Source organism: Hibiscus syriacus, unplaced genomic scaffold (genome assembly GCF_006381635.1).
Source record: "Hibiscus syriacus cultivar Baekdansim isolate YM2019G1 unplaced genomic scaffold, ASM638163v2 tig00111022_pilon, whole genome shotgun sequence".
NCBI lineage: Eukaryota > Viridiplantae > Streptophyta > Magnoliopsida > Malvales > Malvaceae > Hibiscus > Hibiscus syriacus.
This window is the reverse complement of record NW_024062956.1, coordinates 4,003,942-4,028,411: the sequence shown is the minus strand read 5'-3', so window position 1 is coordinate 4,028,411 and position 24,470 is coordinate 4,003,942. Positions and strand designations below refer to the sequence as shown.

General features: G+C 34.7%; 3 protein-coding genes and 1 pseudogene across 3 annotated transcripts; 3 read left to right on the top strand and 1 right to left on the bottom strand.

Annotated features, from left to right (window-relative positions):
• Positions 1-1,339: 1,339 nt before the first annotated feature.
• Positions 1,340-4,057, top strand: LOC120150658 (ankyrin repeat-containing protein At2g01680-like). Its single transcript, XM_039163301.1, has 3 exons — positions 1,340-1,775; positions 2,418-2,827; positions 3,009-4,057. Exons 1-3 carry the CDS (start codon positions 1,463-1,465, stop codon positions 3,882-3,884), a joined length of 1,599 nt encoding a protein of 532 aa, XP_039019232.1. The 5' UTR covers positions 1,340-1,462; the 3' UTR covers positions 3,885-4,057.
• Positions 4,058-6,648: 2,591 nt separating this feature from the next.
• On the bottom strand, positions 6,649-14,263 carry LOC120150626 (protein VAC14 homolog). Its single transcript, XM_039163268.1, has 20 exons — positions 13,933-14,263; positions 13,706-13,819; positions 13,522-13,587; positions 13,134-13,223; positions 12,906-13,025; positions 12,786-12,814; positions 12,529-12,671; positions 12,350-12,444; positions 12,049-12,135; positions 11,754-11,861; positions 11,490-11,581; positions 11,208-11,289; positions 10,735-10,800; positions 9,660-9,775; positions 9,376-9,496; positions 9,124-9,285; positions 8,866-8,994; positions 8,268-8,336; positions 7,796-8,092; positions 6,649-7,067 (listed from the first exon to the last, which is right to left on the bottom strand). Exons 1-20 carry the CDS (start codon positions 14,020-14,022, stop codon positions 6,975-6,977), a joined length of 2,169 nt encoding a protein of 722 aa, XP_039019199.1. The 5' UTR covers positions 14,023-14,263; the 3' UTR covers positions 6,649-6,974.
• A 1,700-nt stretch (positions 14,264-15,963) lies between these two features.
• On the top strand, positions 15,964-17,353 carry LOC120150615 (annotated as a pseudogene).
• An 815-nt stretch (positions 17,354-18,168) lies between these two features.
• On the top strand, positions 18,169-23,856 carry LOC120150634 (microtubule-associated protein 70-2-like). The gene is made up of 11 exons (XM_039163274.1): positions 18,169-18,689; positions 18,826-18,911; positions 20,410-20,475; positions 20,558-20,728; positions 20,847-21,017; positions 21,128-21,283; positions 21,384-21,530; positions 21,618-21,689; positions 21,777-22,292; positions 22,377-22,558; positions 23,391-23,856. The coding sequence occupies exons 1-11, from the start codon at positions 18,428-18,430 to the stop codon at positions 23,428-23,430; spliced, it is 1,869 nt and encodes a 622-aa protein (XP_039019205.1). The 5' UTR covers positions 18,169-18,427; the 3' UTR covers positions 23,431-23,856.
• The last annotated feature ends 614 nt before the right edge of the window (positions 23,857-24,470 follow it).

The window sequence follows — 24,470 nt, the reverse complement described above, 5'->3', positions numbered from 1 at the left end:
AAAATAAACTTAATCAATTACTTCATAATGCTGTTAATCTTGATGCTTGGTCTATTTTAAAATGATTCGTACAAATACAAATCATAATGTAATATCTCAATTCACAAAGAATTGCAAATCCGCCTGACAAGTGTACATACCTACTTTTGCTTTACAACCCCAAACCCTGTACCAAAGAGAAAGCGTGTGAAAGGAATAATAATAATATGACCATTTTAATTTTCTTTGAAGTAGACGTAGATTTAAGGATAAACACCAAATTTTATATTAAAGATATAAATTTAAGAAGTTATTTTAAAATTTATATGATTTGGAATTATAAAATTTCAATAATGTGAGATTAGATTACTATTAAAAAATTATTAATTAATAACAACAACTAATTTTATTACATAAATGAAAAATAATTATAATTCAAAAATCATAAAATTTAAAGTAAACTATTAAACAATTATATTTCTTAATACATTCGAAGAATACAAATTAATCGTTAAATAATAGAAAAAATATCATATGAAAATTGATTAAAAAGTTTAATTAAATAATTCAGAAAAAGAAAAAAGAGAGAATCAACTGCGAAGTCCAATATCATGACGGCCTGTGTGGAAGTGATTTGGGTTCAGCAACGGTCCAATTCCAATGATGTTGTTGATGGGTCTTAAATTCATTATTATATTATTTTTATAAAAAAAACAATTATATTTATATATCGTATCATTAATTAAATATAATATATTTATATAATATCATTTTAATGATGTGATGTATATTGTATCATTAATTAATATATGTAAAAATACTACATTAATAATATATATTGGTCATGCTCTAATTAATTTATTTTAGTAGTTATAGAAATTGTTGTTTTTTATAGGTCTAAGCACTAGTGATTTTAAAGGTATTGAACGTTCATTATTAAATAGTTGAAAGTATTTAAAATAGATATTATTTTATAATTACTTTTAGTTTAATAAAAAATAAAATATATCAATCATTAATTATTTAATTATTTTTATCGATTATTTTAATTAAAAATTAAAATATTAGAGATTAAAATATTAAAAAAATAAATAAATGTTTAAACATATAGTTAAACTGCTAAAAGTTAAAGTGGGAATAAAGCAAAATGTTTATATTTCCTGCTTCTTTACTACCCTTCTTGATCTTTTAACAGTCAACCTGCGTCTTTGTCACATGGTAGCAAAGAGAGAGAGAGAGAGAGAGCGAGTTGACACCACATTTCATGACTCAGTCAATCAATCAATCATAAGTGGCATTCAAAATAAAAGCTTGTAAAGAAATTCAATGGCCACCATTAATATAGTAGAGCTCTCTTAATTATTATGCTTTACAGCAAAGAAAACAACAGCTTGACAATCATAGCATGCTTTAAGCAAAAAAAAAAAAAATCCCTTTCGAATGAACACCAAAGAAGAGTGAAAAACTTGAGGAGGAAGGAGTGATGGAGTTAAAGCCTCTACGTTTCCTAACACAGCAGTCTTTCTTCGCAGCCGTTCGATCTGGGGAGCTCGAATCCGTGAAGCAATTATTGGATAAGTTGACGAAAGATGAACCGCGTGATGGGTCATCGACGGTTTCTGATCTGATGTCTGCTCAAAATGAATCCGGAGCCACCGGTTTGTATATTGCCGCCGAGAACAATTCCCAGGAGATTTTCATCTATTTGCTCAAGTTTTGTGATGTGGAGATTGTTAAGATCAGGTCTAAGTCTGATATGAATACTTTTCATGTTGCTGCCAAATTAGGACATTTGGGTATGTTTTTTCCCTTGATCCCTTTGCTTAATTTTAATGGTTTCGACTGTTCTTTAGCTTTGATTTTATGAAATTTTCACTTTGGTGTTGATGGGAAAGTGATGAATTTTGATGAACTCATGTATATGAATATGTTCTGTGCATATCTTGTTACAATCATCTTCGATATTTGTGTCGGACACATTCATATCCAACATACACGAATTCGAGTATTTTAATTCTAAATTGAATTTAGTTTAAGTTAGCAACTTATAATTGTGTCATTGCCATTTATTGATAAGATCATTTACTATCTCTCGAACCTTGATCTCTCCCTTGGCCATGGATGAACCATTTAGTGAAGAGAACCCATGAACTCGAATAGAAGAGCTTGCTCCGCCCTCTAGTAGCCTTGTTAGGCCGTACATCTCTCTTGGTATATCTAGATTCGAGATGGTTGATATCAGCATAAGTATAATCCGATCAACTTTGACCTGAAATCCGGTATTCGTTCGTCCATGTGATTTTGGAAAGTTAACAATACAGAACTGAGCATGTTTTATATAGGATTATTATTGATATTTCCATGCATCTTGCTTCAAGGACTTGTTCTTTTGTGAATTGTGATTGACTGTTGCGGATTTATGTACTGGATTTTTGTAGGCATAGTTAAGGAACTTTTGGGGGTATGGCCGGAGCTTTGCGAGATATGCGACTCCACGAATACAAGCCCCCTTTACTCGGCAGCTGTTAAAGGTCACTTGGGTGTGGTAAACGCAATATTGAGTGCCGATGCCAGCTGCATAAGGATCGTGCGGAAAAACGGAAAGATGGCATTGCATACGGCTGCTAGGTATGGCCTTATTGATATAGTAAAAACTCTAATCGATTGCAATCAAGGTATTGTCAGCGTCACCGATAAGAAAGGCCAAACTGCACTCCATATGGCTGTCAAGGGTCAGTGTCCGGTGGTAGTTGATGATATATTGCTTGCTGATCCCTCCGTTCTGAACGAACGGGACAAAAAGGGGAACACGGCATTGCATATAGCTACAAGGAAATCTCGCCTGCAGGTATATGTGTATACATGATATACCACATATATTGCTTCAACTTTTCGTTTTTCTTGGAGTACCATTGTCCAAGTTAGAGTAACATAGCTTAAGATTTTGAATATTGAGGATATATAATCTGCGTATTGATTTTTGTCTATGTTCACCTACTTATATTCTGTTTTCTGCATCCTTTTTTCAGAATGTGAGCTTGTTGCTAACTTATAGATCTATCTATGTCAACGCTGTAAATAATCAGCAAGAAACTGCGATGGATTTGGCAGATAAACTCCAGTATGGAGAATCATCACTCGAAATTAAAGAAGCTCTAACGGAGGCCGGTGCTAAGCATGCTAGGTATATCGGTCAAGTAGATGAAGCAGTGGAACTTAAGAGGACAGTGAGTGATATTAAGCACGAGGTGCACTCGCAGTTTATACAAAATGAGAAAACAAACCGAAGGGTTTCTGGTATAGCCAAAGAACTTAGGAAACTTCACAGAGAAGCAGTTCAGAACACCACGAATTCTGTCACTGTCGTAGCCGTGCTCTTTGCGTCGATAGCTTTCTTGGCTATCTTCAACTTGCCTGGTCAATACATAAGCGATGGACCAGATACAGGGAAGGCTAACATAGCTGATCACGTTGGTTTCAAGGTTTTCTGCCTCCTGAACACTACATCCCTCTTCATATCACTTGCCGTTGTCGTTGTTCAGATCACGTTGGTTGCATGGGACACAACCGCTCAGAAACAGGTCGTTTCAGTGGTTAACAAGCTGATGTGGGCCGCTTGTGCTTGCACCTGTGGAGCATTTTTATCAATTGCTTTCGAGGTTGTGGGAAAAGGTAGTTCATGGATGGCTATTACTATAACCACCGTAGGAGCACCGATTCTGGTTGGAACTCTGGCCAGCATGTGCTATTTTGTTTTCCGGCAACGTTTCAGGTTTTTACGGAGCGACTCTCAGAGACGAATAAAACGAGCGAGTGGGAGTAAGTCTTTCTCGTGGTCATACTCTGCAAATATATCAGATGATGATGATTATAACTCTGATCTTGAGAAGATATATGCTTTATAAATACTAATTGTACAGCAATGAATAGCTAATACGGGATAAACCGGAATGAACCGATTCGTAGGACCGAACTTCCCGGTTACCTTATGGATGAAATAAGAGTAGTGAACAGAGTAATGATTCCCTCGAACCAAACGTGATGTAAATGGCAGATGATATGTACGTGTTATAGATTACATGGTTTGTGTTGCTAATATTACACCGAATGTTAACCAATGCTTGGATACCGCTCAACTGTATATTTATAGAAATAGCTATCAAACCTGACGGGTTCCGACCCGATCGAGTCGGGTTTTTTTAAGTGTGTTATTCGGGTTTAGGGTGAAAACTATCTGACCCGACCTGAAAAAAATATATAATTTTACTTTATATATTTAAGAATAATTACAATAATATATTTCTTCTATATATAATTTTATTTAATTAATTTGTTATTTTTATTGAATAAAAATATTTTTTTATTATTTCAAGTCGAATTTTTAAGTTATATATTCGGATCGGGTGGAAGTTTCCTTGTTCTCGGGTCTGGTGGACCAAAAGCCCACCCATCCCTAAGAACATCATTCCAGTCTCTTTTCCATGTAAAATCGTAATTTAAAGTGATACCGTGTTGCTCCTAGTGTTTGCTACAATTGATTTTTGGTTTAAATATACAAAAGGTGACTAATGTATGTGTGTTTTTTCAGTTTAGTACCTAACGTTTTTTTCATTTTAGTTTGGTGTCTAATGTTTCATTCGTTACTCAAAATGGGTTATGCCGTAACGGACCGTTAGTTTTCTCTGTTAAGTGACACATGTCACAATATGATAATTTTAATTTTTTTTTAAAAAAATAAATATTAAAAATATTATTATATTTATAAAATAAATCCTTATTTCTTTTAAATTACAAAAAAAAACCCAAATCTTAATACCAACGCTTACCCACGGCGACGGACGACGACTAAGACGTGACCCATCGGTTGGATTTTGAACGGACGGCGACGAGGAAGCTAAATATAGTGGCGGTAAGGCGAACGGAGGTCAAAGGCGGCTGGAATCGTCTAAAATCCGAGGAGTCAGGGTAGGTTTTCGACGAAACTTCAAGGGTTCGATTCCGACGAACGACGACGACTATCTACGAATTATTTTGGGGCTTTTGATCATGGAGACGAGACACTTCAATTGGGTTAGGTGGTGACAGGCACGGAAGAGCAACTGTGGTGGACGGCGTTAGATTAAGAGTTGAAATGAAAGTTTTTAAAATTTAGAATTATTTTGAAATTAATGTGTTTTTTATTTCAAACGAAGTAACAATGAAAACTGGAAGCTACTAACTTAGATTAGATTCAAGGCACCGTTGACGGTGTAAACTTGTTGAAGAACATATCAGCAAACCCAGAATGAAACCAAAGAAAAGAAAAAGTGGCAGCAGTCAGAGTGAAACCCAGAATTCAGCAAATCAACAAACAGGAAGAAAGAAAACAAGAATGAAAGTGACCTTCAAACGAAAGAAAAGAGAACGAAGGAACGATCCAAACCTTCGTTTCAAATAACATCAAAACTTTAAAAATCTTCATTTCAATCCTCAAACTCATGCCGACCATTTTAACTCCTAAACTCACGCCGATCGCCACCGTCACTTGTCCGTTCATGTCACCGCCCAACCCAATCAAAGCGCCTCGTTGCCATAATCAAAGCCCCCAAAATAATTCGTGGATAACCGTCGCCATTCGCCGAAATCGAACCCTTGAAGTTTCGTCGAAAACCCACCTCGACGACTCGGATTTTGGACGATTCCGGTCGCCTCGAACCTCCGTTCACCTCATTGCCACTATATTTATCTTCCTCTTCGCCATCCGCTTAAAACCCAACCGGTGAGTCACATCGTAGTCACCGTGGGTAAGCTTCGGTGTTAAGATTTGGTTTTTTTTGTAATTTAAAAAAAATAAGATTTTTATAAATATAATAATATTTTTAATATTTATATTTTTAAAAAGAAAAATTTAAAATTACCATATTGTGGCATGTATCACTTAACGGAGAAAACTAACAATTTGTCACGACGTAACTCATTTTAAGTAACGAAATAAAACATTAGGCACCAAACTAAAACGAAAAAAAATTAGACACTAAACTGAAAAAACAAACATACATTGTACATATTTAATCTTTTTGTGTTCTGAGAATAAATTAACAGATAATTAAGAATAAAAAATTATAGATATATTGATTTGGGGTCAATTGTGGCAATTTATTATTCTACGTCCTAGTTAGACAAAAGAGACGACTGAACATACTAAGTCAAAGGAAATGTATCGAAAATATCAACCATGCTCCAGAGTAAGAAGATCAAGGAGTGTAGTCTCTAGTATTGCACAACCTTCAGACTTACCAAAGACTTGTTCTAGCAAAAACCATTTATAATAAGACATTTTATTAGAATGATATTTTTAAATATATATATATATATATATATTACGATTCTAGGAATAATCTTTTTACGATGTCTTTCCACATCCTTTAACCAGACCCATATGACAGTTGACTATAACTGGATATTTGCTTTCAGTCTCAGTGATCTTAAAAAGTTCCATGATTGACCGAGGAACTCGTAAATTCTGGGCTACGGCAAGACTTTCGGGGAAAATAAAAATAAAAAAACATAATTTGATTGTTTATATGTCTTAAGATCCAAATGAACAATCAATTTATGTATACAAAAAATATGAAGATGAATGTATGCATAATAGTTCCCAAAACAAAATACTAGTTTAGGGCGTCAAAAAAATGTTATATTAAATTAGAAAATTTCCTTCTTTTACCAAAGAAAATGTATTTTTCTAAATTCATTTTCTCCCTCTAAAACCATGTGGTGTTTTTTTTCAACAAAAATAACCGAACCACATGGGTGTATTTTCTTTATAAAGGAAAAAAAATAATAGCTTTGAACCTCCCCCCCCCCCCCAAAGCTTATATTCGAAACCCAAATTTTCACCCATGAGGTTAAAGTGAAAAACAAACTACCATGATATACAATTTTACAAACTACTATCGGATACCGGATACCGGATCTCACCCGGACCAAGGCAAAGTGTAATGTGGTAAAATTTGTCATCGACCCGAGCCTTTCTTAGATAATCTCGAAGGGGGCCTATTTGTGTCTGATGTTGGATGCTGCCGGGGTTCTTCGGCTTTTGGCACCTCCTGCATAAAGAGATATGACAAGTTGAATCTCAGAGTGGAAATCCATAAAAAGGGATGGGAAAGATGTATAAGGTGAAACCTGATTAGTCAAAGGCATGCGCCTTGGAACCAAAACAACAAAAGCACATCACAACCTTTAAGACTAGACATGTGTTTTTTTTTCATGAAGCGATAAACTCAACAAAAACCCGCTTGATATAAGGGCATAGGTAGGGATGGTCAAATTACCTCAACCTTCCGACCCGACCGACCCAATACTATAGGGTCAGGTTTGGAGAAGTCGGATTTAGGGTAAAAAAATCCTTGACCCAACCCGAGATTATTACTATAATTACCTCTATATATTTAGGATAATTTAAGTAATGTCTCTCTCTATATTTTTTCAATTATCTCTCTATCTTACCGAAAAATAAAAAACATTCGGGTTGGATTGGGTTAGGAGCAAGATGGGGTTGGGTGGAAGCCTTTAATTTTCAGGTCAGGTGGCCAAAAAATCATCCCACCCTACCCCGTGCCCATCCCTAGGCATAGGGCTCTGAGCCTCCAAAGACCCTCAAAATACATGTAAATCTTGAAAATAATTTAAGTCAAACCCAAGTCCCAAGTAACACAGGGTTTTCAACCATTCTCCAACATACAATTATATGATCTAACATATGTCTAACATAACCATTAAAAAAATTATTCATCACAATTTAAATGAGACTCTCCAAAAGCAGCTTGGATACCTTCAACAATGAAGTGCAACTGTTTCGTGATTGTGATTGCGCTTGTGATTTTGCTGTAAGCGTACGGTGTTGTTGCTGAATTTGCTGAAAATGGTCCAGCCTTGAAGAAAAATCAATTTCGTTCTGTAAATTCCCATTATCGTGGGTGATGTCACCATCCAAAGTTATTTGGGATACACCATGTAAAATTTGGGTGCGCGGGTTGCCTGATGATGCTTGTTTGAGTTGATCACCATTGAAGGAGTATGATGGCACAGTTTTTAAACGAGTTTGCAGTATCTTGAATGCGGCACTTTGCTGCAATTAAATTAAACAAATGGAGTAACCTAACAATGAAAAAACTAATGCCCAATGTGTATGTGCAATCTGTTTCTTATGAGAACGAAAAAACTCGAGGTTTACGATCAAACCCAAAAGTCATTTTGTATTTTAGTTGGTTTTGAGGGAGTGATGCCTGAAAAAGTAGACATACCTGTGGAAGTAGCATTAAAAGACCATATAATGCTTTCAGCAACCATACATATCTTCCAGGTTCAAGAAGCTGAAAATAGAGAAAAGAGGACCAACTAAATAACAGATCTTCCAAAAAAAAACAATTACTCAAAAAGAAAAATGCGACTATAATTACAATTTTATGAATTCAACTATGCGGTGCTCGGAAATGTGAAGTCAAAATTTTGAATTTAGATATCATTTATAAAAATTGTGAAATGAAATGCATGGGATGTACAAGTTAGTTAAGATTCAATACGATAATATTTTGAAAGGTATAAGAACATGAATTTCAAAATAAAAAATATTTATAAGAATTTCAAATTCACCACTGAATAGCAATCTGGCAAACACATGAATTTGAAAAATAATTACGGGTGTTACATTTATGTGTTTTGTCAGGTAATTCATGCTATTTTTGGAATCCAAATCCATCTTTTAAAATCCAAGTTTCCAATTCAAATAATGCTTCAGAATTGCTGAACAAACATGCAATGTTAATATTTTCTACAAATCAAGCATATTAAAGCTATTAAAAGGAAAAGTACGGAAGGTAAGTAGTTAGTATATTTACGCACCTGCAATCTTAGATAAGCAAATATTGGAGTTTCGAGCAAGCGAACCAATTTATCAAGCTGAACCAAGAATTTGACGTCAATATCTTCCTCAACCAGGGACTGAATCACAGCACTTGCATGCTGATACATCTATCAAGCAAATAAGTAATAGATTAACAGTCACGAAAGTAGATGGTTCATCCTCGGATCTCCTTCCCTTAGCATATCAAAAAAGAAAACGAGAGATTGGCAATCCATTTAAAGGAGATAGTTTCTAACCTGAGCTAATAAACAAAGACTTATAATTGCCATGGGTGAATGGCTCCATGAAGCATACAAAGAAACAAATAATTTTTTTCCAGCAGCATTAGCCAGCGACTGTTTCAAAAGTTTCCGAAGCTCAGATAGCTCAGAAGAAGTGAGCAGAATTAAATTCAATGCCTGAAACAGAAGAGCAAATTGAAAATCTGGTGCCTGATGGATATAACATTCTATAAAAAGTAAAAATTCTTAAATATATGACAACAGAACCTGAACCATAATGCAGGCAAAATATAGGTCTGCTTCTTCCTCTAGTATGGTGGATAGCTCACGGTACACCCTTTCAGCACCCAAGAGAACACAAAGTCTACGGATTACCAACGGACCACGCCTAAGAAAACAGAAGTATGATTTGCAAAAGAAACAAATGAGACACAAGTACATAGTTATAATAACTGTAGCTAGTTGACTGCTCAACCTAACAAAACAATTAATAGAAACAACCAATTTGATATTAAAATATAAAAACAGGGACTTGAGGGACCTAAAATCACCTCTCCAGAAGCGAATGATTAATCTGGAAATTATGCACCAGAAAAACAACAATCTGGTTGAAGTTTTGGGGGTCTTGTGCTATGCATGCATGAATGTCAAGAACCAGGAGCACCACCTGATAGGAAAAATCCAATTTGCAAAATAAATTAGTACATACAATTATACAAACACGAACACCTTAAAGTTAACACTACACAGAAAAACATATAACAAATATATTAATAAAAAGAAAATTATATAAATAAATTAACTCAAAAAATCAAATATATCAATAAAAAGAAAATTATATTAATAACATGTTTTTGAGAGGAAGAGACATCACTCTATTAATACATGGCAAATGAAGGACCAAGTACCAGTGATGACTAAGACTTTTTGAATACATACTTAAGAAGAAATTCTTCCTAAGCATTGCCCCATTATCTCCCGTTCAGCTTTTAAAATGACAATTATTGGAGATAAAGGGAGCAGTAATCAGGACCAATTATTGCAATAAAAGCACAACTAGAATGAAACAAAATAATAGAAGTTGAAAATGTACTGACTAGTAATAACTTGTGCCAAATTTTGGAATGCAAAGTCAAGGGGATTAAGATAGATGTTTTCTAACAAAATTAAGAGAACAACCAAAGGGAGGTAAGAAAGCAAATTAATTGTGTCCAAGAAAGAAAAACCAGTCACGGTATAATATAGTAATTTTTTACTTCTTCATAAAAACTATAATCTTCCCACCCATTTTTTCCCTTTTTGATATTTTTTAGGCAAATATTTCAAAATAACAGACATATTGCAGACTCATCCTTAATCCCAAATCCTCTCAAAAGAGGAAGAAAAAAGAGGGAATGTGGACAAGGAAAACCTCTTTCAAAGGCATTTCTTTTTATTATGGGAAGATAAGGTTATGACTAGCTGAGTTAGCTATAAGTTTCAATGGCAGTTTCATCCAAGAAAAAAATGTTACATATAGGGCTCATCCTATTGTAATTATAGTGATACTAATATAGAGAACAAGAATAAAGAAATAAAAGAAAATAAAACCTTTAATGGAACACATAAGAAGCAACAGAAATTTACCTCATCAGAAGAGTCAGATAGAGCTTTCAAGAGGGTGTCAAATATGTCATTTAGAAAACACAAGACCTGTTTTAGGTAAAAATAACAATTATCATATATATTGAAGAAGTATTGGCATAAGAAATTTAAAATGAATATAAAATTCAAATTACAGATTTTAAACAAGCTTATACACTTTGTACTTTGCATTACATTGAAATTATCATGCCTTTACACAGGTAAATCTGGTCCTTTTGATACATAGAAAGATTTCAGGTATGCAGCATAAATGTGCTTCCACCAAACATGAAAGCCAAAAAACCTGTGAAGAGATATGAGATTTACCTAAGGAGACTTTAAGTCCTTCAACAATGGTATAAACTTGGACCTTGGAGTTTTTATGGAAGTAAATATCACTATGATGATAATAAATAACTAATATATTATGCACACCCCCGGATGTATATGAAATTCACAAGTAACTAACTCATCACCTCAGAACGATGTCTGTCTAAAAGGGTTGAAATCCAGTGCAATGATTCAATTCTTGTGGCTTCCCACTCACTATCTAGTTGCCTGATCAGTAAAAAATATAGTAAACACTACAAACTCATTGTAATGTTAAATTATTTGAGTAAAACAAACAACAACGTTATGCACTTCTTTATAACTCTTCAAATACAGAAGAGTTATATATAGCTATTTTTCAGGAGTGAAGTGCAAACTGCTAGTAACATTTCAAACCTAGAACTTTTCCCAGGTAACAAAAACTACACCTCCTTGCAATGGAGAGAATGGCTCCCACATTAAAGGCTTCTTCAGGTTCACCCTTGATTGAACGAAGCTCCTCATTGGTTTCACGAGCAACCTAATACGAAAAATATAAACACAAACAAAAATAACAGAAAGGAAAGAATATCAAATGAGTTTCCAAAAGACCTTGGAGATAGTTACGGAAAGAACCTCAATTGAGTTTCTAAAAGACATTACAGATAGTTATTTAAGATACATTAAGAAGAATATAGAATAAAAAAGCGTACCACTCGAATTTTTTCTTCTTTATCAGATATGCAGGGGAGAATGGCTCCCAGTATGTCAGCATAGTAAGGGACAAGCAGGTCTCCACCAAGTTTTACAAACTCATTTATCTGTACAACAAGAAAATCAAAATGTGAAAGTACCAGATGTGATAATTACTCCATGAATAGCAAGATAATTAAAGAAAATCATAGTATGGACAAATATATTGACAAGGGGAACAATCCACTATCAAGATGCTTTTTTCTGTTTTAAAAATCTTCTTTATATTGCAACACAAAGTCTAACTCTACTTACCCAAGTTATTGCTGTTAACCGAGTGAATTCATCAGGAGAAGCTGCCCTTTGCACCAGTATTTCAGCCATGCGACCATAATCTACAGACTTCAAGAGTAGCACTGCTGAGTCAGAAAATTACAAATGAACAAAAAATTTAATTTTTAAGAGAAATACTTTGGTAAATGATACATAAAGGTGGCATAACTTTGCCATTCCCATAAAGATGTGGAAAAGAAAATAATGGCATAAGAAACTTAAAAGCAAGCGCCCATGAAGCCATTCTAGCAGTCAAAGAACCAAATATTAGTAGAAGTCTTACTGGGGAGTTCTTAATCTCTTGGAGAAACTCCGAAAGTGCTGAATCAGCTTGTTGTCGTATTTCATGACTAGAATCACTCAACATATTAAACAAACCTGAAAGTTATAAACAGCTAGTTAATTAAAATAACTTCTCGTAGAGAAGTAGCAAATTAGTTTAAAAGACCATAAATTTATTACCATCAAGAAAATCAGGTAGGAAACCCAACATGTCAATATCTGGAACACTATCCAGTACTGTTATCCAACCAACCAAAAACTGACGGACAAAGGGATTCAGGACATTCATGCGCTCTCTCAACAATGGTATAAATTCTTCAATACTGAAGACAAAGACGTGGAATAAATAACATTAAAAATAGTTCCCAGAAAATTTGAACAATACCTGTAAATATGAAAAGATTCATTGAGTAAAATTGGAAGGCAATAAAGCACACCTGAACTGATCACTTTCAGTAACAATGTCCTGTTTCACATGGTAAAACAGAAGCGCAATAAATCCCACATTTCACATAATTATCAAGATGGAAAATTAAGATGAGGGAGCAATTATTAACCTTCACTAGCCTATCTAAAAGGTGAGCAGCACTCTGCACATTGGCAGCTGAATCAGCTGAAAGCTTGCATAGTGAGTCAAATATCTGATTAAAGAATATGATAAAATCTCCTCGGACAACCTGTACGGCAAAAGATGGCATATCCAGTCCACCATTAGTCAAGAAAGCAAGAAACGATAAAAAAATAATTAATTAAATAAAATCGTAAGCTAACTAAACCCTTTTCACCTTTGCAATGTTATATAGAGCTTCACAAGCATAATAACGAACTCTGCTATCTTGGTCAGAAAAGGAATTAAGCACTGGCGGCACAATTTGCTGTCAGGTTTCATCAAAAGCTAATTAATCACTAAATTATATACAAAAGATGAGAAAAATAAATTAACAAAGTAAACAACTGAGATTAAAACTGACACTTTTATAAATACAAGAAAAAAGTACTCATCCGATGTAATAGCAGACAATTTTTAAAATTTTACACTCCATCCTACTTGAGAATCCTTTGAAGTGTTTCCAATTATATATATGTTTCAAATAATGTCATGGTAAACATATTCAATACATGTTTTAATAAGATTTAAACAAGCTGATAGACAGTACTCAAACTAATCCTTACCTCAAGATGTTGGGAGGCTTCAGAAGTCAACCCAACAGTAGCAGCAGCTAAACCTATCAATCCTCCCTACATAAACACCACCAACAATTTAACAAAACTGAGCCAAACTTCAATGCTAAAAAAAAAGATAGAAAAAACTCATCTGAAAATTTTGAAATTCTGAAAATCATTCATCATCGCCAACCTTACGGTGATTGGCTTGTGGCGAGTATGTAAACTCTGTGGTCAACAAACTGATCACCGATGATATTTTCTCGTGATCGCCCGACGCTGCCAGCTGTTTCACAATTCCTTCAATCTAAACAATATGATCATTACAGTTCAATAACAAAAAAATTAAGCAACTCGATCATCCAAAAATCAAATACCAAGGAAATTCACACACAAAAATAGAACGAAAAAAAGATAAACCTCAAGCGCTGCATTCTTCCGTTTCTCGTATAGCTTATCGGATAGATTGCGGAGAACAGAGGCGGGAATCACAGAGAGAGCGTCAGCCATAACAGAATTATTTTTCAAAAAAAAAGACGGAAAAACAACAACGAAAAAAAGAAGACAAGAAAAGTATTCGATTCAATTAAATTCGTTTTCTGATCCTTTCAAATTCGAATCTGAGCATAGCTTCTTTCTTTTTTCCGCTCTTTTTTGGGTATTTTAGGCTATGCAATTTGTTTTTCAATGGGATCGATAAATGAAAATTTGAGGGAAACCAGATCTGACGAAATTAAGCGTGGACGACGCGGGGGTTTTTTTTTTGGGGGGGGGGGGGTTGTAAAAAGGCGATTTGCATTGGATAAAACGATAAGGTATAATTCTGATTTCAGTCCCTATATTTTCGTACATTTGAAACTTAGTGTTTCTACTTAGCTCGAGAGCATAATAATTTAAAGTCTAATTGGTAATATTGTAAAAATTTGTTAAATTGAATTGCACAATCCTTCAAAAAATATAAATGATCTCGTCTGGTCAATATTACACATGTGAAAGGTTAATAAGTAAATAAAAGCATCGACCATAAAATTATAAGATTTTCATATCATGAATTTGAAATTATTTAATGATTAATTTGAAATTAGGGTTCTAATTTAAAATTTGATATAAAATATCTTCAAAATTTTAAATCAACTTAAAATATGAGACGTAATTTAGGGAACTCCTGTATAAATAACTCCGAAAATATTTATAAAAAATACATTTTTTTGTCTTTTTATCTAAAAAAAAGTTAAAATTTGACTTGGTCTTAGAATCCCGCCAAACCAGGTTGTCACTCGGATTTTCTGTGAACTTATCGCCTAATCTCAAGCAAACGCCACATTTTGATCTATAATATATAACATATACTATAAAATAAGATACTCGATTAATAAGATTTAATTTTGGAAGGTTGATTTTTCGTGTTATAGATAAAAATAATTGAATTAAGAATGTCGTGTTTATAATAAGTATTTGTAGTATTTAATTTGAATTCATTATTTTATTATAATTTTATATTATTAAATATGTAAGAATGATATTAACAACTCGTTGGTATAGTAAAATAAAATATTAAATTTTTTAAGTAAAATTAAGAGTTTAAATCTACATTATGAATAGAATACTCGATCTTGATTAATTAATCAATAAATCAAATATTATTGTGAAAGAGACACCAATAAAAGATATAAATAATTGGTCGCATATTTTTATGTTAATGATACAATTTTTTTAAGAAAATATGTTGAAAATTTGAAGTTACAAAATTATAAAATTTTAGAATACGTGAAGTTTTATCAATAAAAATTTGAAAAAAATATACTTAGAATATATAAAAATTTAAAAATTCTAGAGAGTGTGACTACTTCACAACCATTCGATGCATTCATATCTCAAACAACTTCTAAATTTTCAAATTATAAGTTTACAAAAAAAAAATCCTTGACAACCGTTAACAGTTTTTTTATAATCAATAACAATTATAAATGATCATGCGTCATATCATATGAGGTCAGATTGAAGTTTTAATTCGCTTGAAATTAATTCGACGATAACATCCTTCCATCTATCACTCAATCTAAATCTTGACTCAATTAAGATAAAAACTCACTCGACTTAAAAAATATATATAGATAGAAGAGTATTCTAATAATTATTTATAAATATATAAAAGTCAATCATGCTATTATTTTTTAGTCAAATATTTTATCGTAAATAAACTTGAAACTGACTCGATTAATTTTTTTTTAAATACAATTATAAAATTGAATCAAATTAAAACTTGTTAAGTTAGAATCAAATATTTGTTGATGACTTTTAATATTAGGGTAATCTATGTCAAATACCACTCACTTTATGCTCGGGATCGAAAATGACACTGACGTTTCAATTTTGCCAATTTTAGCACAGACGTTTATGTTTCACTTCAATTTTGCCACTCCGCCGTTAATCCGTTGACGGCACGATGACATGACATGCCAATGCCGTGACGACGATGACATGAACGGCTTTTTCAAAGTTATTTAGTCCACGTAGCATCTGTATTACCTGAGAAAAGTTGGAGTTTCGCCACCACAAAACTCCCATTTCTTCATCACCACAAAACTCTCACTCACTCTGTCGTCCACTGTGCACGGTATCATCCGTTGCAAGAAGCTCGACAACCTCGCTGGCGATTCGCTCTCCGATGACGAAAACCTTATAGCGTACCTTTTTGTCTTCTTAATTTTCTTTGGTTTCTTCTCGCTTTGCCTCGTATGCTTTGTTTCCGGTATAATTTTTAAGTTGGTGTTGAACATCTCTGAGGGGGAATCAGTGGAGAAGCTCATCGAAGATGAAACAAGGGTTTGTCTACCCACAGAACAAAATCGAAGTTGAGTAGAGACTTCTCTAGAAAGCATATTGTATTTACCCCCAGCATCTCTTCGCTGGGTAGGAGATCGAACGGTGTCCTTGTAAAGGCATCTTTAAAACCTAAACAACATGAAGGAAGAAGGGAATTCTTACGGTCGTTACTTGGAAGTGTTGGAATTGGAGTTTCGACATTACTAGGAAATGGGAAAGCGAATGCCAATGAACAAGGGGTTTATTCCTCGAGAATGTCCTACTCTAGTTTTTTGGAGTATTTGGACAATGACATGGTTAAAAAGTGGATTTGTATGAAAATGGCACGATATCTATCGTGGAGGTTGTCTCTTTTGAGTTGGGAAACCGTGTTCACCGAGTCCGTGTGTAGCTTCTAGGATTCAGCCAAGAGTTTATTCAGAAGTTTAGGGAAAAGAACATTGACTTTGCTGCCCATAATGCTCAAGAAGAATCTAGTTCACTGTTGTTTAACATGATTGGCAATCTCACATTCCCACCAATCTTGATTGGAGGGTTGTTCCTTCTTTCAAGGAGATCATCTGGAGGAATGGGTGGACCGGGTGGTCCTGGCTTCCCCCTTGCCTTTGGTCAATCTTAATCAAAGTTTCAGATGGAGCCTAATAATGGCGTGACATTTGATGATGTTGTTGGAGTTGATGAAGCGAAGCAGGACTTCATGGAGGTTGTCGAGTTCTTGAAGAAGCCATAGAGGTTTACTGTAGTCGGGGCTCGCATCCATAAAGGTGTTATTTTCATTGGCCCTCTTGGAACCGGAAAGACTCTTCTCGCCAAGGCAATTGTTGGTGAAGCTGGTGTGCCATTCTTCTCCATTTCAGGTTCAAAGTTTGTTGGTGTTGGTGCCTCTCGAGTTCGTGATCTTTTCAAGAAGGCCAAGGAGAATGCCCCATTTATTGTATTAGTGGATGAAATTGATGTTGTTGGTAGACAAAGAGGAACTGGTATCGGTAGAGGGAATGATGAGAGGGATCTATAACTTGTAAGAGCATAATATTGTCGATGTTGTCTAGGATATTGTTCCTCATTGAGAGCTCGACGAGAGATACTGAAAACGTTGATGGGACTTGGCCGAATACGTTGTTATCGTTAGCGTCGAGAAAGTAAAGCTTTCTGAGTGAACCCATATCAGGAAACTCACCGAAATATAATTTCTTTGGATTTCGAGTCGTTTCAAGCGTGTTAGGTTGTTAAAGCTTGAAGGAATTGGTCTATTTTATAACTTTTATAGAGAACATAACAGAAAAATATAATGTAGTTTAATGGTTAAGCATTTAGTTTAATTTTAAGGGGTTTGGGTTCAAATCCCTCTAGTTGCATAATATTTCAATAAAATTTTCAAGCAAAACGACGTCGTTTTGTCTTTATTGAGCATCAAAATAGTTGTGTTGAAACGACGTCGTTTTGGTAAGGCATACACGTCATCACCGTCACGGCCCGTCCATGCCATGTCATCGTGCCGTTAACGGATTAACGGCGGAGTGGCAAAATTGAAGTGAAACATAAACGTCCGTGCTAAAATTGACAAAATTAAAACGTCAGTAACATTTTCGATCCCGAACATAAAGATGAGTGATATTTAACATAGATTACTCTTAATATTATTATAAAAAAATCATAAAATTTTAACTGACCAAATTATTGATTGAATTCAGAACGGTCTTTCCTTTTATCGTATAGACCACTGACAAATTTATTCAAAACTTGTTGTATTAAAAATAGTAATTTATACCACAATTTTGTAGGCTTAATTGTTTAGTATTTAGCACTCACCTTTTCATACTGTCACTGTAACCATATTTAAATCCACAATTTAGAGACATAAAGAGATGCAATATTATTATTTTCTCTCCCCCTCAGGGCTCAATCACTTCATAAATATCTGAAAATCTGTTCAAAACAGCTGGATTTCAACTGATTTTGGTACCCTAGCATTTGGATCCAACCTTATGTTATAGATGTGGAAGCAAACATATCTCGTTGAATAGATTCTTTCTTTTTTTTTGGTTGCATTTTGTGCTTAAAGTGGTGAGGGGAAGTGTTTGGATCGGAGATGGAAGGAATTGCCGGCGAAGTGGTGGAGGTTAGAAGCAATGCGAGGAGTGACTCGTCGATGAGGACCACATCGACCACCGCGGCGGGTGTACCTCCATCGTTGACGGTATCGGCGTCGTTTAGAGAGAGTGGAGGGAAAAGTTCATCGAGGAGGAGAACTGTCAGACCTAGCTTCGACGCGGATAATGATTTCATCCCGTTTCTTCACGGGTCGGATCCGGTGAAGCTGGAGCTTACCCGATTGGAGAATGAAGCTAGAGGTGATGAATGTGGATCGATCTAGTTGGTTTCCGTCTTGATTCAGCTCAACCCAACTGCTCTTTTGGTTGAAAATTAACTGTCTTTTATTATTTTATTTTGATACAATTTCCTTTGTCATTTTGGATTGGGTTGCAGATAAAGATAGAGAATTGGGAGAAGCACAAGTGGAAATCAAGGCATTAAGGATGTCTGAAAGGCTAAGAGAAAAGGCTGTCGAAGAGGTTTATTTTTCTTTTTTTTTTGGGAAAAAATATTACTGGATTTTAATTTATATAAGAAATCAAACTTAATTGACTGGTAGAACTCCTTAGCTATAGTAGTAAATATTTAGAGTAGAAAGTCCATTTGTTTTATTTTTAATTAATGGATTTTGAGTTTTGGGGCAAACTTAAGTTCTCTTTGAAGTTTATAGATTATAACACTATTATACAAATAAGAAAATGATGGAAGATAGTCTTTCTGCAATCTGCACTCTGCATTTTGGTGTGTATGTTAGGGGAGATCAAAGCTCAGTCAAAATCAACTTAACCGATCTAGCTAACATTATTTGGTTTAGTTGAGTTGTTTAGTTTGGTTTTGTTTTACATCAGTTATGGTATTTCAGTTGACAGTCCGTTTATGGAATACAAAACTGAGCTGACAAAATGATCTAATTTAATATAAAATATAAATAAATTATAGCAATAATAGTCTGTATATATGAATAAAAATTTGCAGTATTCTTATTTTAATGAAGAAAAGTAGATTTTTGCGTCTTCATTGCTGATATCAAATCTACATTTTTATTGATGATTGGGAAGATGGTTTCCTGATGTTTTAGGATTGAACTCGGTGAAATACATTATACACAATGTATGTTACTTGGACTCAGCTGTGACTGTGAGTGTCTGACATGGGTATATTATTTTATTTTCCAAGATTTCCATATATTTGGAGAGTACTTAGAGGATCATATCTTGTACCCTTGTTCAAATGTGTTGGATACAAGTTTAGATATGAGTACTTGAAGAAAATGAGGAATCCGAGCACCTAAATACATAACTGTTCTCTCAAAGTCATGCTGGGTGGAATTTTCATAATCATTATTTGTTGCTTAATAATTTTAGAAAATCAGTGATGAACTGTCCATCTAACAACATGAATCTTCTTTCAATGCTTTATCTGATTTCATTGTCTGGTTGCCTTTATAGTACCTAATTTATCAATTTTAAAATTATAGTTTACAACAAAGTAGTTTCAATGTTTTGCATTTGTTCGGTTGCTCTGCTCCTATCTGTTAATTTGTTGTCTTTTAACTGTCAAACCTGTTACAAGATTTCATGTGTACCTCTAATCTAGAACTTATTTCATAGTTTTCCTATCAGACTTAAATGTCCTTTGCGTTTTCTTCACATTTTATTCCTATATTTAATTATTCAGTGGAGGTTTAGGGTTTGATCACATGGCCAAATGGGTTGTTTTATGACTTACTATTTATGCTTATTACGAGCTATCCCTAGTCTTGTTGTGGAACGGCTCTTCTTTGTGGACCATTGCTCTTGCATCAAAGTCTATTTATTGAACTTTTTGTAGTAAATCTGTTCATATGAATTTACGACGGTTTGCAGTGTCAGACTGATTTGAAATGTGGTTTTATGTGGTCATCTGACTTGGAATTCTCGTAACGTGTTTTGTGATTGAGATGGAACTGACTTTTTTTATTTTTCTTCTGTACCATAGCTCAGTGATGAGCTCTCGAAAATGGCAGAAAAACTTAAATTGACAGAATCTCTTCTTGAAAGCAAGGTATTGGTTTCAAATCCTTTTCAACCTTATTGATTTTTATGTCTCTTTGTTTAGAAATTTAGTTCATAAACATGTTTTGCAGAACCTTGAAATCAAGAAAATAAATGAAGAGAAGAAGGCATCCATGGCTGCTCAGTTTGCAGCTGAGGCGACTTTACGGAGAGTTCATTCTGCTCAAAAGGATGATGATATGCCTCCAATTGAAGCAATTCTCGCACCCTTGGAGGCTGAGCTGAAGCTTGCTCGGCAAGAGGTATTTCATATGTTGTTTGAACTGTTGATTCCCTCTCACAAAGAAAATATAGAATGCCTTTTAAACTCATATGTGATTGATTATTTTCTTACTAATTGGCGTTTTGTTTTTTTTGCAGATTGCAAAGCTTCAAGATGATAACAAAGCCCTTGATCGTCTGACTAAATCAAAAGAAGCAGCTTTACTAGAAGCGGAAAGGACTGTCCAGGTTGCATTGGCCAAAGCATCCATGGTGGATGACCTCCAAAATAAAAACCAGGAGTTGATGAAGCAGATAGAAATTTGCCAGGTATTCCAATCATTCTTGGTGTTTCCTTTTTTTTAGATCCATATATTTTTGGCTTAGTCCATTAACTATATAAATGAAGAAATCACATGTTTACCATTTGTCTATGGTAGGAAGAAAACAAAATTTTGGAAAAAATGCATCGCCAAAAGGTTGCAGAGGTCGAAAAGCTTACACAAACTGTAAGGGAGCTGGAAGAGGCTGTTCTTTCTGGTGGGGCTGCTGCAAATGCAGTTCGAGATTATCAACGGAAAGTTCAGGAGATGAATGTAAAGCCCAGATTTTACGTGTCCTAGTTTGTCTGATTCCTTTTTGTTGATATAGCCCTAAAGCTCTTCTCAAAATGAATGATTATTTTGTGTTCCTTAGGAGGAAAGAAAAACTCTTGATCGGGAGCTGGCACGTGCAAAAGTAACGGCTAATAGAGTGGCCACAGTTGTCGCAAATGACTGGAAAGATGCTAATGACAAAGTGATGCCTGTAAAACAATGGCTTGAAGAGCGAAGATTCTTGCAGGTTTTTGTGGAGAGTTTCTCCCATTGAATAAAACTACAGGCATTTGCATTTATACTTTCTATTAATTGTAGACTTAATTTCTTCCAGGGAGAAATGCAGCAACTTCGTGACAAGCTTGCTATAACCGAGCGAGCTGCAAAATCAGAAGCACAGTTGAAAGTAATAATCTGATTGTGATAGTTTCCATTCTGTTATCTATGTTGATGCTGTTCGTTTCAGAATAAGAGCTTTTCTCTGATTTTCCAGGAGAAATACCAATTGCGGCTTAAAGTTCTAGAAGAAAACTTGAGAGGATCTTCAAACAGCATTAGTCGCAATACATCAGATGGAAGAAGCATGAGTAACGGGCGATCTAGGCGTCAGTCTCTTGGTGGAGCTGATAACTACTCAAAGCTTACATCGAATGGACCTTTATTCAAGAGATCACCAAGCTTTCAATTGAGACCCTCTTTGTCTTCTAGTACAGTGTTGAAGCATGCTAAAGGAACATCCAAATCATTTGATGGAGGCACGAAATCGTTAGATGGGGCTAAAGTGCTTTTAAATGGAACCGGCTCAAATTCTTCATTAAACCGGCCTTCTGAAGGAACCAAGGAGGATGAGGCACCGAGTAATGAAAAAACAAATGATTTCCAGCCAGTAGACACTGAGGATAATGTTCCGGGAGTATTGTATGATTTGCTGCAGAAAGAGGTTATAGCTTTGAGGAAAGCTGGTCTGGAGAAAGACCAAAGCCTTAAAGATAAGGACGATGCAATTGAGGTAGATATGCGTGTTCTTTCGAGTTAAGACCATTTAAAATTCATCGTACCGGATAAATGCCCTTGTAATCCTTGTATTTTTCAGATGCTTGCTAAGAAAGTGGAAACATTGACAAAGGCAATGGAAGTTGAGGCTAAAAAGATGAGAAGAGAAGTAGCTGCCATGGAGAAAGAGGTTGCCGCCATGCGAGTGGAGAAAGAACATGAGAACAGGGCCAAGCGGTTTGGTAACTCCAAGGGATCGGCTGCTCAGCTGCTTACTGGAAGGTGCTTTTATTATTTATATAGTTGTTCTGATTTTAATGTTCTTTTTCGTGTATCACTTTAATTTCAAACAAGTCTCCCTATTAGTTTTTTGCATTTGTCCTTTATAAATAGTGGAGTTAGCAGCCATGGTATCACACTATGTTACTACTACTATTCATTTTTGTTGAAGTACTTGTGTCTGTCATCTGTGTCAAACACATATCCTGACATGGGTTCGTAGGATATGAGCCCAGACCCTCCAAGGATGTACAAAACCCATCTTAGTGAAAGATACTGGACTCATATCCTAGTAAGTTGACACATGTCATTCTGTTGCTTAGGACTGAATGCCTATGCTGATCAATGCCTTTTCCTTTGGGAAAAATAATATACGGAGCATCTCTACATGCAATTTAGAGGGTGTTCGAATATGTGTTGCAAGACATTATATAGATTTATTGGGGATTCTTACATACTCTTCTGGATAGGGTACTTTAAGATCACTGATGTACTTTCGTTTTAATTTGGTACACCAAGTCTTTATTTGGATTCGGGTAGTTGGGTGTGAGTGTTGGTAAATGTGCATGTATTCAACACATGCCCAAATATTTGTCAGACACAGTTGCTTCAAACAAAATGAAGAGTCGGAACAACATAGCTTTAAGCTGTAGTGATCAGTTATAATGGATCCACTTTCTGCCTTTTGATTTTCAGCTTATCAATCTTCAATGACTTGCTGAGGCCAATAATGTATAATTGTCACCATGCTAGTTCAGTATTTATTGATTACATTGGTAGTATGTTCTGAATATTAATACTCAATATAGCTAACCAGATTCTATTATTTATGCAGAAATGTGACTCGAAGCGGGTTAACACGCAGCACTCAATAACGACAAATTTTAATCGAAGAATCAAACAACTAGTATGTTTGCAAAGTCTCCTTTTTCTTTTTCTATAAATTTTCCTCTATAACTTGCATGCCAACGAACCTACTATCTTTAGAGAAGAAATCCAGGAAAAAGACGGTAAAACACGGAGGAAGAAATCAAATTGGTGTGCTTCTAACATAGACTGCTTATTCCTGTGCTTAGAGATTAGCCAAAAACAAGAACAGATAAAAGGAACTATTAACCTTTGGGGCAAACATTATGATAGATTTTCACGGGTGGCTAGTGATTGTGTGTTTGTATAGGTAGATTCTTTTTTTTTTCCTTCCGGATTTTCGTTGGTCATCGTTGACTCAATCCTGGGATTTCTTTAGCAGTTCATATATGTAATCTGCTATTAGTGTGTTTGTTAATATTCCTGTATTGAGATGTGTTGGTTGTGTTATTCATTAATAGCTGCTTATTAATCTGGGATGGTGATGCTGTCTTCCTTTGGGGGGTGAGCAACCAAAATATGAGTTAGAAATTGAATTGATTGAATCCGAATTATCTGGTTTGTTTAATGAATTTAATAAAAAACCAAATTGAAAACGATGATTCGAATCGATTCTCAATTTTCTCGTTGCATTTCTACCTCCTGGACCTGACCTTCCTGCTAGGAAGAAGCTAAGCGGGTCTTGAAAGATTCCCATTGGAGACCCTTTTCAATGGAGACACTTTTCGATGGATCTGGTGAAGTCCCATAGCTCAAACATGAAGAAAACCCCTGCAATCATGTCAAATCAAATGTTGTTACTACGAAGGACCAATTTAGGATTGAATTACGACAATTAAATTGTTTTACTTTCAAACAAATAAGATTTAGAATAACAATTAAATTATAATATTGATGGAGTTGGGTTTAGTTTTACTAATTTAAAGTTAAAGGTCTTAAAAAGCAATTAAATAAATAAAAAACTAAAGGTCTAATTTCGTTAATTCTAAAACTGGAAAGATCTTGAAAGAATAATTAAATCAGAAAATATTGAGAGAAAATAGAGTTT